The 18,386-nt window shown below is 34.3% G+C and overlaps 1 protein-coding gene and 1 pseudogene across 2 annotated transcripts; both read left to right on the top strand.

Moving 5' to 3' along the window:
* The first annotated feature begins 391 nt into the window (after nt 1-391).
* LOC116197003 lies at nt 392-11,254 on the top strand (annotated as a pseudogene).
* Nucleotides 11,255-13,044: 1,790 nt separating this feature from the next.
* On the top strand, nt 13,045-17,690 carry LOC116196852 (protein DETOXIFICATION 27-like). 2 transcript variants are annotated; one of them, XM_031526775.1, is made up of 9 exons: nt 13,045-13,443; nt 13,895-14,436; nt 14,659-14,745; nt 14,834-14,890; nt 15,784-16,022; nt 16,220-16,338; nt 17,173-17,262; nt 17,409-17,470; nt 17,572-17,690. In XM_031526775.1, the coding sequence occupies exons 1-8, from the start codon at nt 13,084-13,086 to the stop codon at nt 17,463-17,465; spliced, it is 1,551 nt and encodes a 516-aa protein (XP_031382635.1). In that variant the 5' UTR covers nt 13,045-13,083; the 3' UTR covers nt 17,466-17,470; nt 17,572-17,690. The 2 variants fall into 2 exon arrangements, with proteins under 2 accessions (XP_031382635.1, XP_031382628.1); XM_031526768.1 differs by having other exon boundaries at nt 17,409-17,690.
* The last annotated feature ends 696 nt before the right edge of the window (nt 17,691-18,386 follow it).

Raw genomic sequence — 18,386 nt, 5'->3', positions numbered from 1 at the left:
TAAAAAGTTATCTGTCCTGTCAAAAATGCTATTCAAATCGCAATTTGCCCAAAAGGATGATCCCATGCCGGCATATATTTATTTTTCTTCCTTTTATGATTTGTACTTTGATGCATCGATTCGATGTTACATATATACATATATATATAAACGAATCTATTGCACGCCACATTCTTTCTTTATCTTTTCTTTCACTTTTCTTTTATTTTTCACACATATTTTATTTATTTTCCCGGTAAGCATGCATCCCACACTTTACATAATTAAAGAGGAGATACTCTTTTAATTAAATATGATAGTTTGACTTCACCATTAATTGGCGGTAACTGATATTCAATTGCACGAATCCAACTCGAATAGAGGAGATCTGGCACGATATATAATATCTCCTTTTCAAGTCCCAAGTTTTGCCTTCCCATAATTTTTGTATTCATTTTATTTTTTCAGTTCATGGCCTACTACACGAATTTTATTTTCATTTAGTTAACTACATAGACATTCATACATATTGAGTTGATTTATTGAGTATACTCTCTGATCTCTTTCTATCTGCCTCCATCTGAGGGGAATGGTGAGGAGCAATATCAACGAGGAAAAAGGAAGGGCCGATGGCGTCCTTAACCAGCCTCTCCTCCGAAGTAGGGCAGAGGAGGAGGAAACGGCGGCCGGTCTAGGGAGGAAAGTATGGACGGAGACGAAGAAGCTATGGCACATCCTTGGGCCTGCCATATTCACCCGGGTGGCAACCTACACCATGAGTGTCGCCATCCAGGTCTTCGCCGGCCACCTTGGTGAGGTTGAGCTCGCAGCTGCGTCCATTGCGAACACTGTCATCCTCGGCTTCAATTTCAGCCTCGTGGTACATACTTCTGCAATTAGCTACTGTCTTCTGAATGTCCGTCTGTTTGGCTGTACAGAAAATAATGTATGCATATATAAATGTGTATCTACACTAGCTCGGGATGGCGAGTGCATTGGAGACGCTGTGCGGGCAGGCCTTCGGGGCGAAGCGATACCACATGCTGGGCATCTACATGCAGCGGTCGTTCATCGTGCTCTTGCTCTGCTGCTTCCTCCTCCTGCCCTCCTACATGTTCGCTGCACCGCTTCTTCGCCTCCTGGGGCAGCCCGAAGATGTGGCGGAGATGACGGGTGGTGGCTGCTTGGATGATCCCGGTCCACTTCAGCTTCGCATTCATGTTCCCGCTCACCACATTCCTCCAGAGCCAGCTCAAGACGATCATCATGGCCTGGGTCTCCCTGGTGGCCCTGGTCGTGAACCTGGCCACCAGCTGGCTCTTCGTCTACGTGTTTGACTTCGGAGTCATAGGGCTGTCCGTCTCGCTGGACCTTGCATGGTGGGTGATGGTGTTCGGGTTGTACGTGTATGTCTCGTGTGGCGCGTGCCCACTGACATGGACCGGATGGTCCGTGGAGGCATTCTCCGGGCTGTGGGAGTTCATCAAGTTATCGGCTGCATCCGGAGTCATGCTCTGGTAATTAACTATCACATTTCATTCTCTTTTTCGTTGAAATACGAGACCTTTTCAACCCATTAACTGAGACTAATATTGTTCAGACACAACTTGACACTGTACACAAGATTCTTCCAATAAACTATCAAGTCTTATTCTTTGTTTTCCAATTGTTTTCTAAGAAGTTTAAACTATTTAAAAGGGAAAATCGTGATAATTTACTCATGCCACTTTTTTTTACTACATTGCGATGGAAAGCAGTTTGGAGAGTTGGTATTACAGAATACTCATTCTAATGACTGGATTTCTGAAGAATGCTACAGTTGCAGTGGATGCATTATCCATCTGGTACCGCATACCCAATTTTTTCCTTTTGGCCAGTACATTCGATCAAGAGATTCAGCACTAATTGATATTTGATGATTGATAGTTCTCATTTTTTTTTTCCTTTTTCTTTGTTGGGGTAACAAATGTTATTGGCAGTATGAGCATTAATGGGTGGGAAATGATGATTCCTCTTTCCTTCCTTGCTGCGATCGGGTACCTTCCCTTCCTTTTCCCTTTGTTCTTCTTCAAATTTCGCAATCAGCCTTCTCCTATTTCCATCTTTGGCTAGAAAATGAAAAAAAAAATAATCTTATATAGGTCAGTAAACAAGGGAATTTCCTAAATTTATTTGATCAGTAATTTTATTTCCGAGGGCGGTTTTTCTGATAGCTACTTTCCGTTGGAAACCGACGATTTCCGACAGAATTTCAACGGATTTGCCCCTCGAAGTAGCTGAATTTCTTGTAGTATCGATATTCGAGACTGATAGTTTTTGGATCAAGTTGACTCCGTATTTTCAGTAAATTGATTAGTACATAACTAATTAATATCCCGTGTCCCATATCCTTTTAAATAACTATATAAGCATCTGGTTTGGTTTGTCAGCCAACCTTCCAAGAGTCCGAGAAGAATTTTCTAATTAGAAGTACTAATGGGTGAAACAATTTGTAAGTGTAACATAATATGAATTGGCATTGTTCCCCCCCAAAAAAAAAAGGTCACAAATGTCGGACGTCTTCTTTGTTTTCTCTTTTGGGTAGTTTATTTGAAAGAATAATTCTTCAATATTCACGACGAGAAAAGAAATTTTAATTTGAATCGCGCATTGTCTTGACAGTTTTATTTTATTCCGTGTAACTTGAAATAATTTATTATATATGAGCATGTGTCAGATGAATTATATTAACATTTATCGCATACTTGCATGCATGTATATATTTTTTATTACTAGTAGATCTGTATGTGCCTTGCACGTGAAATATTTTTCGATCGGGTTATAATGCATACTACTGAAATGTATGAAAATGTAAACATAATTTAAATTTCATTAAAAAAATTAGCATATACAAAATGCTTCATTACATATTGATTAGTTTAAGTGAACAAAATCAACAAATATATATTATTAATGGATCATCAAAATCAATTGATAAAACTTTAATTTAAATTAGAAGTAATTGTTGTGCCCAAACTAAAAGAATAATTAAGTTGATTTGCATATATAATTCTATTTTAAAAATTAAAAATAATATTAGCAATGAATCATACCTCTTAGACCATCATTTATTTTTGCTTCCAATCATGTGCACTCAATTACACGAAATAAAATCTAGTTAGGCGATAGTACTCAGAAACTAAATTTTATATCTACAAAGATTTAAAATGGTATAAGTTTATTTAACACGAGAAATTGACATAATTTATTATTGTGAAGGGTGAAAAACTCACTATCTTATTAGATCAGTTACATTACTAAAGTCTTATGAAGAACATTTAAACTTGTATCATGGAGGTATTAAGAAATATAAATTTGCAGTTTTAACAAATAGAATATATATAAATATATATTATGAAAACAGAACACATTAGGTGCTGTTAGTTACGTAAATACTCAATAAAGCACAATTTTACAATATTTAAACTAAATAATTATTTTTAGTTTTTGATTTTTTAAAAATTCTTAGTAAGGAAGATTATTTATGAATTATTAATAAGTCTCAAATTTATGACTTTTACATACTTTTTTAACAATATATAATTTAATAAAATTTTAATTCTTAATTTTACATAAGTATTTTCTAATGAAATATTTACATAATGGGTTAATAACAAAAAAAAGCACAAACTTTTCACATTTTAACAATTTTGACACAAACTTTTTTTTTCTTAACCTAAAAATACACAAAATTTCGATTTGATAACAATTCTAGTATGACGTTAAATTTTTCGTTAATTGGGAAGGAATCGAGGATATAGAGGGTGTCGACAACCCCAATTGGGGTGAGGGAGGGGGAGGGGGGGATGATGGCCGGTATCATGGCTCCACCTTTCAAAATTGAAAAAATCCCTAATTTGAGGGTTCTCTCGATTCAGGGGGGTGGGGGCCTCGATTTCGACCACCACCCCACCGATGAGGGTCGTCGACGCTCCCCTGATTAGGGTCGTTGGTGCCCTCTATGGCCTCGATTCCGTCTAAATTAAGAGAAAATTTGACGCTGTGCTAAAATTGTTATCAAATCGAAAGTTTACGCATTTTTATGTTAAGGAAAAAAGTTTGTGCTTTGTGTATTTTTATGTTAAGGAAAAAAATTCGTGCTAGAATTGTAAAAATATGAAATGTTTGTGCTTTTTTGGTTATTAACCCTTACATAATATATTTTGAATTTTTACAATTTTCATGATTATATAAGAAGCATGTTTGAATTACCCAATTTCAAATAAAATATTTTTTCCTATGTTTTCAAATTTTCAAATATGTATTCCGTATTATTTCATGCAATCCTCAAGCTCCATGCCTAGTATTCATATGAGGTATGACAATAGCCAGTTTAAAAAGAAATATAATATGAATCTTTGATTTTTCATGCTAATTTTTATCCACATATATATTTAAAGTATGAAAAATTGCATTATTAAAAGGGAAAATTACAAAAAATCTAAATTTTATAAAATGTCTCAGTTTTGTCTTAAATTTTACTTTTTTAACAAAAAACCACATGTTTTGATAATCGTCTCAAATTTGGCCTATGTTACTATGCCGTTAAGATTTCCGTCTATTTTCCTACATGGACTTTATGAGACCCACCAAATTTGCACATCATTTGATCATCTTCTTTTTTTTTTATTTACAAAAATAACCGAAGTTTTTCTAAAAGTCTCAGTTTTATTATAGATTTTGATTTGTAATTAAAAAAATAGATATTTCAATATCCCGTTTTGGTTCTTCGGCTCCAAGAGAGAATATCAACAACATTCTTGACTACAACCCGGAAAATATTATAGAAGAAGACCCAGCAAACCCTGGGTTACTATTCACAGCCGGTTCAGCCGGGTTACTTCCCATCGATGGATGACAGAAATGACGATTTTGCCCCTCCTCCTTATGATTATGATAGGTTGTCGATTTCAAATTTTCCTCGTGCTGCGATGCTCCATGCATCGCTTCCGAGGTCATTCGGTTGACATGGTTGTGAATAGTAACTAAGGATTTGCTGGGTCTTCTTCTGTAATAGTTTCCGGGTTGTAATCAGGAATGCTGTTGAATTTCTCTCATGGAGCCGATGGATCAAAACGGAGTGCTAACATGTATTTTTTAAAATTACAATTCAAAATCTAGAACAAAACTGAGATTTTTATGAAAACTTAGGTTATTTTTATAAAGAAAAGAGAAGATGATCAAATGATGTGCAAATTTGGTGGGTCCCATAAAGTCAACGTACGTAAATAGATGGAAACCTTAACGGAATAGTAATGGAGGTCAAATCTGAGACGATTATCAAAACATATGATTTTTTTATTACATAGTAAAATTTAGGATAAAACTGAGACGTTTTACAAAATTTAAGTTTTTTTTTTGTAATTTACCCTTATTAAAATGATAAATACTTATTGTTGGACTTTTGAATAAATGATGCATCAAAACAAATGATGAGACAAAAACTCAATTATATTTTCATTGTATGTAAAATGAGAGGGAAAGTACCATAAAATAAAAATAAGGTGATAAATTAATTAATAATACAAAGCCTAGGCATTTGGCAAAGAGCAAGAACAAAATCATGATAATTGGAATAGAAAAGAGTGAAATTTGTTAAAAATGATAGAAAACATCATATACTCATAATTCTAACTTAAAAAAAAGGAAACAAACCCAAAACTAATGAATAATTAATAATTAGAATTAATTTTTCTTTATGTGTAAAGTGAGTATGACTGTATTTTATCTTAATTTTTGTTTTGAGATCTCTATCACATGAAATATATATGTGAAAATATAGTAATTAAAAATTTAAAAATGACTCAATACATAGACACAATTACAAAAGCTTATTTCACCAACCCAAATTTGCGTTGGTAAAGAAATATCAATAAGAGTTTGCCCATTCAAATCAAGGGCTAGTTGTTTTTCCTTTATTAAACTCTATGAGAACTTTATTTACATGTATTCTTTAGAAAAGGAAAAATAGAAACCTCATTTTTGTGCTTATAAAAAATAAAAACATTGTCTCTCTTCATTCCTTTGGGGCCTTTCTCTTCAAGGAAAAATGTTGTCTATGTCTTCTCTCTCCCTTTCTCCTTCCTCCTCTCTTTTATACAAACTCCAACCAAACCCATGGTTCTTGGCTAGGTTACAATTCTCTCTTTCTTTTCCATTGGAGAGATTGAGAAGTAGGGGCTTACGCTCACCGGTGGATAAAAAAACTAAAATAAAGGACAAAAAGTTGAATTACTGAAATTGTGCAGTTAGGATACAAACCTAAGATGAACATGGTAATAAATAGATTCTTTTTTACTTGTCTCTTCATTCACTTATATTCAATGGCAATTAGAAATTCAAGATTACATAAGCACGTGAAATAAGAATGATATTTCTTCGTCTACTTGAGATTAAATAAATATTGAAATAGTTGAATGGCCCAAGAAAAATAAAATAGTATCCAGAGTATGTAAAAAATTAAAGTGAGGGAGACAAGAGACGATCAAATAATTTCGAAACAATGGAAGAGCCAATGACACGTTAAATATTCTTTGCTGGTGGCATGTCAAAAGCCTATAAAATAAAATAAAATAGATATTTTATAAGAGAGATTACATACCTTTTTATGTTATAGGAACATGCTCACTGAGATTTTCGAGCAATAAGATCGAGAATTTCCAGAGACTTTTTATTGAATTATTAGAGAGAAGACTTTCATATGGAAAAAAGGGAAAGTTTAAATAGTTTCTCATATGTCTCTTAAAAAACTGGAAAGTATATATAGTAGCAATAAATGCACCTTTTTGTATAGTCATGTTCGATTAGATCACAATCACATAATTTCACCGACCAATCACATTTTTTCAAATATGAAATATGAAATTAAATATTTCTTTTATTATGTCATTATGTTGATTAATTATACTTGCACTTATTTAATCATTAGATTTGATTGTCTAATTACATTATAGTTTTCTTTTTATAATTTTTTATTTATGCTAAAAAATATTTTTCAAATAAAATAAAAAGATGACATGTGAATTTTATTTCATCATGAGCGGTACTAGGGTATCTTAAGAAATTACTTTTGCTCGCATTTTTTGAGTGAAAAGAAATAAGTCAATAGCCAAAATGTATGGTGATTTAAAAAGTTGAGATTTATTATGTTAATTATATACAAGAGTAAAATTGTAATATCATTATGTTAAGTGAGGGTAAAACGGGAATAAAAACTAAAGAAACACTATAGGAGAGATCGTACTTTTGTATATAGTATAGATAAGACATTTTTTGTCCTATAAATTTAGCTTTCGGTCAATTTTGATCATCTAAATTTTAAAGGTGCTGAATTAGTCCTATAGGTTTGCTTCGTAAGGTAATTTTTGTCGATTTTGTGACTTGTATGACCAAAGATGTCTTTCTATTTCAAAACTTATATGACCACATTTTCATTGAAAGTCAACTTATAGGATCAAAAATGTCTTTTTCAAAACTTATAGGATCGAAATTATCTTATAGAGCAAATGTGTATAATTGATTTGGAAGTTTTAAATCTTATAGGACCAAATTGATTGAATGCTAAACTTAGAGGACCAAAAATATTTTTTTCCCATATATATAGACGTAGATTTGGATTTATAGAACCATATTCGAGGTATGAACAGTTTTTTCTTCGAAATGTGTTTGTTAGTGTGAAAAAGCTTACTAGTGTAAGTGTCTCTTCAATAGTTACTTTCACTTATATCGTTTGAGTGAAATGACACTAACCAAAATGCATGATAATTACAAGAGTTGCTTATGGAAGGAATAAAATTGTAGTATCATTATAAAATTGAGGGCAAATTCAACCAAAATATTATAAAGGAAGGATGTATCTAGGTAGATAACAAAATACAAATTGTATTTCAAAATTTTATAAAGCAGCTATACCTGCAATGAACGATAAATTTTTTAAAAGGGTCTTTAAAAATGGACGTCAGGAGGACAATTAGAGAGAATTCACAATGAGTACATAGACAAAACATAAATATATTGCTAACGGTACGATCAAAAGTCACGAATCGGAAGTGTATAAAGAAACGTCACTAGAGGATAAAGATATTTTCAGAATTATTAAAATTGGAGAAACACATTGCTAAGGGTACGATTAAAAGTCACGAGCTGAAAGTGTATAAAGAAAAGTCATGAGAGTATAAGGGTATTTTTGAAATTATTAAAATTGGAGAAACAACTTTGAAGTGCTCATACTTTTATATATAGTATAGATATAGAGACATGTATCGATGATAAATTTTTGCTGTAAATCTATATATATATATATATATATATTTGTAAACTTGACTATTTTCGGAGTACGACGGGGATAGTACATTCGAATTCCATATTCTCACGATTGTGATTCCATTTTGTTTATTTTTTATTATATTTTTAAGAAATTCATTTTACTTATAATATATTCTATTCGACTTTTGATGAATAAACAAGCGAAAATAATAAGTTCGTTTACTTTACTATTTCGTCCTATTAGGCAAATAAATTATTAACGAGAAAGTAAATAATAAAATTATAACGTAATACAATAATAAATACATTGCTTAAAGCTGAAGTAAATAATAATATTATAAAATAATATATTAATATATATACGATTACTTAACGATAAAGTAAATAATATTAATATGCATGTTTTTTTTCTACAGGTTTTACAACAAATTAATTTTCATGAATTTCGTTGTAAAATTGATTGGTAGCATATTTGATAAAGCGGGTGATTTTCTCGCATATTACGTACCCAATTCTACTCTTCCGAGGCAAATGTTCGGATCTATTATGACATAGTCTTTTAGGATTTAGGATAGTGTGGGTACATATGAATTCTATACTACCCATACTTACATTTTTTTCTATATATTTTATTAGAAGTTAAGTAATGTATAAATTTCAAATTATTTTTCATAAATTACAAAATTTGTTTTTTTTGCTGCTTATCAAATATATGTTAACTCTGATATTATTCAAGGAGAATGATCACTAGCTTCATTAATTACAAAATTAATGTTCATCGACTACAGAACATTAATTATTTTATTACTTTAAAAATGATTAATCTAACATTTTTTTTCCATTAACTTTCCTATATTGACTTAAATGCGACAATAATATTGATGAGCTCTATTTTCCTGTCCGTTTTTGCAATGAATTCTTCTTTTCCATCTCTCTTTCCCCTAATAATTATATATATATATATAATATCTCTATTTTCCCCTAATGTTTGGTAGCATATATATATATATATATATATATATATTCTTTTTTTTGGTCGGTTGGTAGCATATAATATACTGTCCTCGTGGCACTGAAATAGATAATATAAACGTTGGAAACTTGGACAGTTGGAGCATTTCTTCTTGTTCCCATTTGACCGATAAACTTGTCGTGATTATGAGACGAGACAAAATAGAGAAGAGCGTCCCGAGAAAAAATGAAAAATGAAACAATTTTCAAATCATAAAAAAATTATAACTTTTTTTCATTTTTGAATTTTGAGTGTTACATAAATTTTAAATCTATGTATCACTTATCAAAGTATTTCTTGACGAAATAACCTGGAACATCATTTTAGCTTGGGTCCCACCCCCAAGCTAATTCCATTCCAGCGATTCTGAGTTTATGCGTTCTTGCTGTATTTTACAATTTTTCGCTCACTCTCGGGCCACTTCATTGGCCGGGCCGAGCGGAAGAAACATCAGTATGAGGTTTTCAATATGAAATTATTAATTCGACAGAGTGAGAGTGGCAAACGAGCTCGGAGCAGGGAACTGGAAGGCAGCAAAGTTCGCGACGATCGTGTCGGTGGTGCAGTCTACCATCATCGGGCTCTTCTTCTGCATGCTGACTGTGGCCTTACAAAGCAAGATCGCGTATATATTCACGTCAAGTGCAGACGTTATCGAGGAAGTCGGTAACCTGTCTTATCTCTTGGCCGTGTCTATTCTGCTCAACAGCGTACAACCTATCCTCTCAGGTAAGAATGTTTATACCTCCGGTCACTTAAGTTTATTATAATTCATTTCCCATGTGAATTTTCATGTGTTTCAAACTTCTGATCACTTACTTAAAGGCGGGCTAGAGATTAAATTTCATAGTAAGATTCATGTACTGCACTGTTAACTTAGGGTCGTTCATATATTTATGTCTGTGGGTGTGGATATATTCGCAGGTGTGGCCGTTGGATCGGGATGGCAAGCTAACGTGGCATATATAAATCTGGGATGTTACTACTTGATAGGGCTGCCTCTTGGGTTCCTGATGGGCAGGGTCTTCCAGTTGGGTGTCGTGGTACGTTTTTCTGGATCTTTCATGTTATTTCATCTCATGTAATTAATCAATTATGTCCATGTTTACTCTAATTAACCCGTATTAATTGAAGAGAGATGTTCAAACAGGGCATATGGGCCGGGATGATATTTGGTGGGACGGCCATGCAGACAATAATTCTAGCTGTAATAACCATAAGATGCGACTGGGAGGAGGAGGTAACCCTTAATGCGACCCTTGTCTACATTGTTCTTATTTTAGTCTTTTGACGATGAGAATTATGTACACGATGTGCGATACCGAGATTCTATTAATTAGTCCAACTCCAATATATATTAATTTTCTTTCTCTAAAGATGATGGACTTGCTTACAGGCCAAGAAAGCTCAACAACGGGTAGCGAAGTGGTCGACTCCTATTCCTGACGACAGCGAACAAATCACACCCATGTAGAGAGTCGCCAAAGAAGCAAAAACATGTAGCCACATGACATGATCGATCACTCATCACCAGCAGCTAGGTGTACGCTCAATTGGAATTGTATAAATTCAATTTTTGCTCCTGCAGGGCTGCTAATAGTTTTGCTGTAGAATGGATTACACATTATACGGTTTTTAATGGGTCTTTCAGCTAGGCCGAAAACAGTACAAGAAGATAAAAAAGCAAGAATTAAGGGGAGGGATATCGGCAAGTCTAAATGCAAAACTATCATCAGCACTGGTCATCAGGTCATCGAGAGAATAGAGAGATAAAATATGAGAGTATGGAAAGTACTACAGGTTGTATCGATGGCAACATCTGCTATACTTTTTCCCTTTAATCTTGCAAATATTGTCATTTTACTTCAGCGTTTGCTCAAGTTGTTTGTAAATTGTAATGCCATTACCAAGGAAAAAAAGAAAGTTGCCTGTAATGCCGGAAGAGGTATAAAGTATAAAGACAAATCGATCACAAATGGAATAATATAATCATGCATGCAATTCACGACCAAATATAGAAAACAAAAAAACAACGAAAACTGTCTCCAACCTATATCACATTTAAATGTAAATTGCAGAAAAGAAAACCAAGCGGTCAATTTCACTTATGGGACTTTCCCCCACTGTATTTTTCTTCTTATTTATTATTTTTTTTGGGCAGATGAGGCTCGTTTTTAATCGAGAAAAAAAAAAAAGCTTCATGCAGGGGGGTAGGTGTGCTTGTTATAAAAAAATATATATGCAGGTAGGGACCGCTTGGAAAATAATTTTTTTTAGAAGGATGACCTATGATTAAATGGCGTTCATTGTCAAATGATTAATCTAACTAGTGTCCTGAACTAATCGTGAACTTCCTAAGCTATTTTTTCAAAAACTAATGTGCGGTAGAGCTCATGTACTCTATTGTTGATTTTAGCTCATTCTAATTTATGATGTTGTTTTATCCATTATAATCATTACAAACGAATGCTTCAATTAATAACAAAAGAGAGGAAACTGAGAAAGGCCTATACATGTCCATAAGAAATTATAGAAATATGATTATATTCTATTGTACTAAGTCTTAAGACTCATTTGTAACTGAAAAAAACATATAAAGATAGGAGAAATGAATTATATAGTGTAGTAGTATACGCTTTCGCTTATTAATCAAGATATTTTAAATTCAGTTCTCGTCATCCAAGGACAACTCCCTTGTAACAATATATATATATATATATATAGAGAGAGAGAGAGAGATAATGATGATTAGGGTTTTTGGAGATAAATAATTGACTTGTAAATACATATAACTGAAAGCAAATGGGACTTTCCCCCACTATATTTTTCCGCTTATTTATTCTTTTTCTAGGCAGACGAGGCTCGTTTTTAATCAAGAAAAAAAACAAGAAGCTAGGGATCAACTATTAAAAAAAAAAGCTTCATGCAGGGGGGTAGGTGTGCTTCAAACTAATGCTTCAATTAATGACACAAGAGAAGAAATTGAGAAAAGGCCTATACATGTCCATAAGAAATTATAGAGATAGGATTATCTTTTATTGTACTAAGTCTTGAGCCTCATTTGTAATTGAAAAAAAAATATAAAGATAGGAGAAATGAGTTATATAATGTAGTAGTATACGCTTTCCTTTGTTAATCAAGATGTTTTAGATTCGGTTCTCATCATCCAAGAACAATTTCCTTGTAACAATATATATATATATATAATAGATAGATAGATAACGATGATTAGGGGTTTTTGGAGATAGATAATTGACTTGTAAATACATATAACTCAGACCTGGTTGTTCAATCTTGATATATTGATTTGTATATAAAATAGAAAGCTAAAGACAGAATTAAAAAGAATCTCACCAATTAGAATCAAACTCATAATTTTATCGTTGTAATAAGGGCATGCGCTATTATATTATACCACTTTTCTCTCATTTACCTTTTTATTATTTTTCATTCGTTAGGTCATTGACCCCTTAATTTAATTGTATTCATTATAAATATTTTACCTGCATACTACGTGTCCCCTATTATATTATTATGATATACTTGTAAATATATATATATATATATATATACTTTTCTCTCATTTACCTTTGTATTAGTTTTCGTTGGTTAGGTCATTGACCTCTTTATTTAATTGTATTCATTATAAATAGTTTACGAGCATACTACGTGTCCCTTATTATATTATTATGACATACGAGTAAATATATATATATATATATAGATGTAGACATACGCTACACGCGCACGTCTGTTTCTCCATAGATCAATATTTTTGCGTGTGGAAAATGGGAAGGATCATCGACGAGGGATATGGAGGGATTGACCAACGTCCGTTCCTGACATCAGAAGTCTCCGCCAGAGACGGCCAGCAAACTGCTGCCATCCCGGAGCAGATTAATGGATCAGCAGGAAGCACCAATGCAATCAATAAGGGGGAGGAGGCCGGGGAGCTGCCGCTGGGGAGGAGAGTATGGAGGGAATCGAAGAAGCTATGGTACATACTGGGGCCGTCCATATTCAGTCGGCTGGCCAACTTCTCCATGTTCGTCTCCACTCAAGCCTTCGCTGGCCACCTTGGCGAGGTTGAGCTCGCTGCCATGGCAATCACCATAACTGTCATCATTGGCTTCAACTTTGGCTTCATGGTAATTCTACGACCTTTACTCAGCTTTTCTTCCCCTTCCCCAACTCCCCCCCACCCTTCTTCCCCCGGGGAAAGAACGGTGTAGGTTTAGAAGAGACTATAGCTTGGGAAAGGAGAAGTGAAAAGGAGTTAAAAAGCTCCATCCATGCATTGATGAGAATCATCAGATTATTGAACTCAGAATCTTGTGGTTTCATGATGAGGGTGACGGTTCCGGAGTCTGTTATTTTCTTGTTGAATGTTGTCCAATGTAAAAAGATAGAAAGGAAATTCTGAGTATATAAGATGATTAGATCCATCATCATATCAGCTCGAGTTAAATTTGAAAATGCATCCAACCGCTTAAAAACTCAGTGAAAATTTAGTACTTTATGTACTCGGCTTTCTTTTACATTAGCTACACCATAGTAGTTATAAATGTTACATACATGTGCGCACTGTATGTTTATTAGCTAGGGATGGCAAGTGCATTGGAGACGCTGTGTGGGCAAGCCTTCGGGGCGAAGAGGTACCACATGCTAGGAATTTACGTACAGCGGTCGTTCATCGTGCTCTTCGTCTGCTGCTTCCTCTTCTTGCCTCTCTATATCTTTGCAGCGCCGCTGCTCCGCCTCCTGGGCCAGTCAGATGCTGTGGCAGAGCTCACCGGGGAGCTTGCACTGTGGGTGATCCCCACACACTTCAGCTTCGCCTTCATCTTTCCACTTGTTCGGTTCTTCCAGAGTCAGCTCAAGACTCCCGTTATCGCCTTTGCCTTTCTGTTGGGGCTGACAGCGAACGTGGCCGCCAGCTGGCTCTGTACGTACGTGCTTGGCTTCGGGGTCTTTGGGCTTGCGTTGTGCCTGGCCCTAGGGTGGTGGTTGGTAGTGTTCGGGATGCTTGGATACGCCATGTGTGGCGGCTGCCCGCTGACGTGGAAGGGGTGGTCCGTGGAGGCGTTCTCCGGGCTATGGGAGTTCATCAAGCTCTCGGTGGCTTCTGGGGTCATGCTCTGGTAATTAAGAATGTAGCTAATGTCAGGCAAATATGAGAAAATAAAATAGATATATTATCTTGGGCTTCAGGCCCTAATATACCGAAAAAGAAAAAAAGAACAAAGACTTTTTCTTATTCTATTCGGCAGAGAAGAGACTTTATTTATTTATTTGATTAATGAGTAATAGATTTTAATTTTTTATTTTGACATATATCATTTTATTTGTTGAGAGTCAAACAGTTTGGAGAATTGGTATTACAAGATATTGATTTTGATGACCGGACACCTACATAATGTTACGATCGAATTGGATGCCTTGTCGATCTGGTGGGCAATCTTCTTCAAGCTAAAATTGATAGTTCTGATTTTCCCTTTCTCGTGAATTAATTGATTGTATGTTTGTTGGGGTATGCAGCATGAACATCAGTGACTGGGAACTGATGATTCCTATTGCCTTCTTTGCTGCGACCGGGTACTATCCCCTAGTTTTTCCCTTTCTTTTTTGTGTGCGCAAATTACCATTATATTAATTTTTGCAAACTATTTGCTCAATATTTACGCCCAAAAATTATACTGATCATTGAGAGACTAGCTAGGGCGACATCGCAACAGAATGTCTTCTAGCTGAATTGAAACACTATTCTATAGTATTAAAAGGATTTTTTTTTTGGTGAATAAAGGATTTGTTCTTTTAGTTACAAAAGTGAATAAAAAAGGATTTAAACACTATATGGTTCTTTATGCATGAGAGAAGAAAAAAGGGACACCGAAAATTCCACTGATGAAAATTCAATTTAAAATCCCTTAATACCAAGTTGAGGGCGATATATCACTGCATCAAATATCATTTCTTATGATATATGATTTTTTTTAGGTGAATAAAGATATATGACCTTTAATGCATAGAGTATACTGAAACATACATTAATTAATTGGGCGGGTCTAAAACGTAACATTGTTTTTTTTTTTCCCCGGTGTGGTGTTGCAATTTTTCCGTGTAAGGTCTCAATCTCAACAAAGAATTTGACCCACAGAACCCGGCCTTAAAATTATTCAACAGGGGGACTTCCACCGGAATAAAAAAAGAGCTCAAAAGAAAAAAAAAACGATTATGTGGGAAAAATAAATTTTATGACCAATTAAATTAGTTGAGGTGGTTTGACATTAGTTCTTTTTAAATAAGATCTCAAATTTAAATATTGTGAATAGAGATAACTTACGATATTTGAGGAGCTTTATCGTAAAGTACCTCTTAGTACATCACCCATACTTGTACTAATTTAGCTGGAGCTTATTGAATTTTTGAATACCTAGTAGCGTATATTGAAATTTATTTTCTACGAAGTTGTTTTACTGAATTTATAGGGTGAGGGTTGCAAATGAGCTTGGGGCAGGGAATGGGAAGGCAGCGAAGTTCGCGGCGATTGTGTCGGTGGTTCAATCAACCATCATTGGGATCTTCTTCTGCATGTTGGTAATGGTCTTACGCAGCAGAATCGCGTTTATATTCACGTCAAGCGCCGACGTAATTGAGGAAGTTAGTAAGCTGTCTTATCTCCTAGGTGCGACCATTTTACTCAACAGCGTCCAGCCGATCCTATCAGGTAAATTTTTTTTATCTCTCGAGTCATTTCAGTACTTCATTTTCCGTGTTAATTTTCACGTGCTTCAGCCAATACTCGCATAAAAGGGCAAGCTAGAAAGTTGATTGCGTATCATAAAGGGTTCATGTGCTGGATGATGATCATCCATATATGTAAGTTGTCGGTTGCTCATGTTTATGCATATGTACACATTGCAGGAGTGGCAGTTGGATCGGGATGGCAAGCGTACGTGGCGTATATAAATCTAGGATGTTATTATGGAATTGGGCTCCCTCTTGGGTTCCTTATGGGCTGGGTATTCAATTTGAGTATCATGGTATGTTTGTTCCGACCCTTTATAACTATGATTTATGTATCTCATTTAACTTCATCCATTGGAGAGTCATGTTCATCCGTAAGATTACATTTGATACAATGGAATGAGAAGGAATGGAATGGAATGAATTACTCATCCTTTCACTCAATTTACTTTCTAAGTTAGAAAGAGCATTTCACTTTTATATATATATATATATATATATTTTACCAACTAGATGGAATGATCATTACTTCATAAAATTTAGATAATGTAATTCATTCCATTATTCCAACTAATTTTTGTACAAGTATCATATATTTTCTTTCAAACTCCTATATGTAAATATATACTTCATGTAATGACAACTTGATAAACAAATTCATTTTTTTATTAAACTCATTTATTATCTCAAATTCAATGTAAAAGAGAGTATAAGGGCCTGTTTGATTTCAGAGTTTGATTTTAGAATTATGATTTTGATTTTAACTCTACCCACTACACAACAAAAACACACGTTTCCCAAGTCAAATTTATAATACCATCTCATTTGTCCTTTTCCGCATTCAAAATCAAAATCAAAATCAAAGTTACTTTAACTCTGAAACCAAAAGCACTCTAAATTCTCAATATAATAATTGCACTTTTAAAAGAGCATCTAAATTCAATATATTCCAGTGTCCAAATGTGATCTAAGGATTTTCTTGAGGAATTATAAAAGCACTCGCTTAATTAGCTAGCCAAAATATATATACAAAACAATCATCTAATCGATTTTGGGACGACACTTTTTTGGGTGAAACTTGGAACGATATCTTTATTGTGACGTCTCCAAACATTTTTTTGATCATGCAGGGCATATGGGGCGGGATGATTTTCGGCGGAACGGCCGTGCAGACAGTAATTTTATCTATAATCGTTGTACGGTGTGATTGGGAGAGGGAGGTAAGGACCCATCAACACGTGATCCCTACTTTGCGTATAACTACATGAACAATCTACACGTACAATATATGTAATCATGTTGGTGAATGGTGATCTTTATATGCGTGGCCAATGACAATTTTATCTAAAACTGATGGATTTTGCAGGCCGAGAAAGCTCAACAGAGGGTAGCAAAATGGTCGACTACTAATAATCCCAATTGATGACGGTGAACATTTCTCATCCTAATTGAGATTCATGTCATCAGTTGCCAAGGAGTTAAATGAAAGCAGCCATTTGACATGATCGCTCGCTCGTATACGCATGCAGGAGGGAGTTGCACAGCTTCATTGCGGTGCAGAGACTGGCTGCAAAATTTCTTTTTTCCTGTAAAAATATTACATATATATGATATATATCTTCACATATATATTTTTGTTGGATAAATAGATTAAATGTTTCTTTTACTTGAGCGTTTGCTTAATTGTGTGCTAATACATTGCTCAAGTTGCGCGGTTGAGGTAGATTGATTGTAGGCAAATGGAGTAATTAAGATATCACACCCAGTCCACGGATTTTCTCCTTTCTCTTATGGAGCACACGTCCTTTCCATATTCCCATGGTATGAAGTTGTGCACTCATTTTAAAGATTAAGCTTCCAAATCAACACAATACATTCTGCGAGTTCAAGTCTAGAATTTACACGAAAGTTAACGCATATAAATAAGAAATTAATATCTTAAATGTACAACTTAGAAGACAAAAAATAATATACATACTATCAAGCTTAAAGTGAGTATCATTTTCAGACTGAAATTACGTTGAATTCCTCGAGTAGTACGAGTGACGTTCTAGTAGAAAATATAAATAGATTGACAAAATCGCGTAGACCCTCGTGGCCAATATTTTTCGCGTGGATAGTGGATTCGGGTATACGGAAAAGAGGGAAGAAAACAAAGAAAAGCAAACGACCGAAATAAGAACAATAATCATCGGTCAGCTTTCGGCCAAAAAGAAAACATTACCGTTCCACTACTAAAATAGTGGATATTTGTACACGTTTGTCCATACATACAAATATCGAAGAGGGTTGTGGCACAATGAAAACATACTTTCGTCTTATAGTTAAAAAATTTTAGATTTTA

Source organism: Punica granatum, chromosome 1, assembly GCF_007655135.1.
Source record: "Punica granatum isolate Tunisia-2019 chromosome 1, ASM765513v2, whole genome shotgun sequence".
Taxonomy (NCBI): domain Eukaryota; kingdom Viridiplantae; phylum Streptophyta; class Magnoliopsida; order Myrtales; family Lythraceae; genus Punica; species Punica granatum.
The sequence above is the reverse complement of the archived record's forward strand: the minus strand, read 5'-3'. Positions and strand labels throughout refer to the sequence as shown.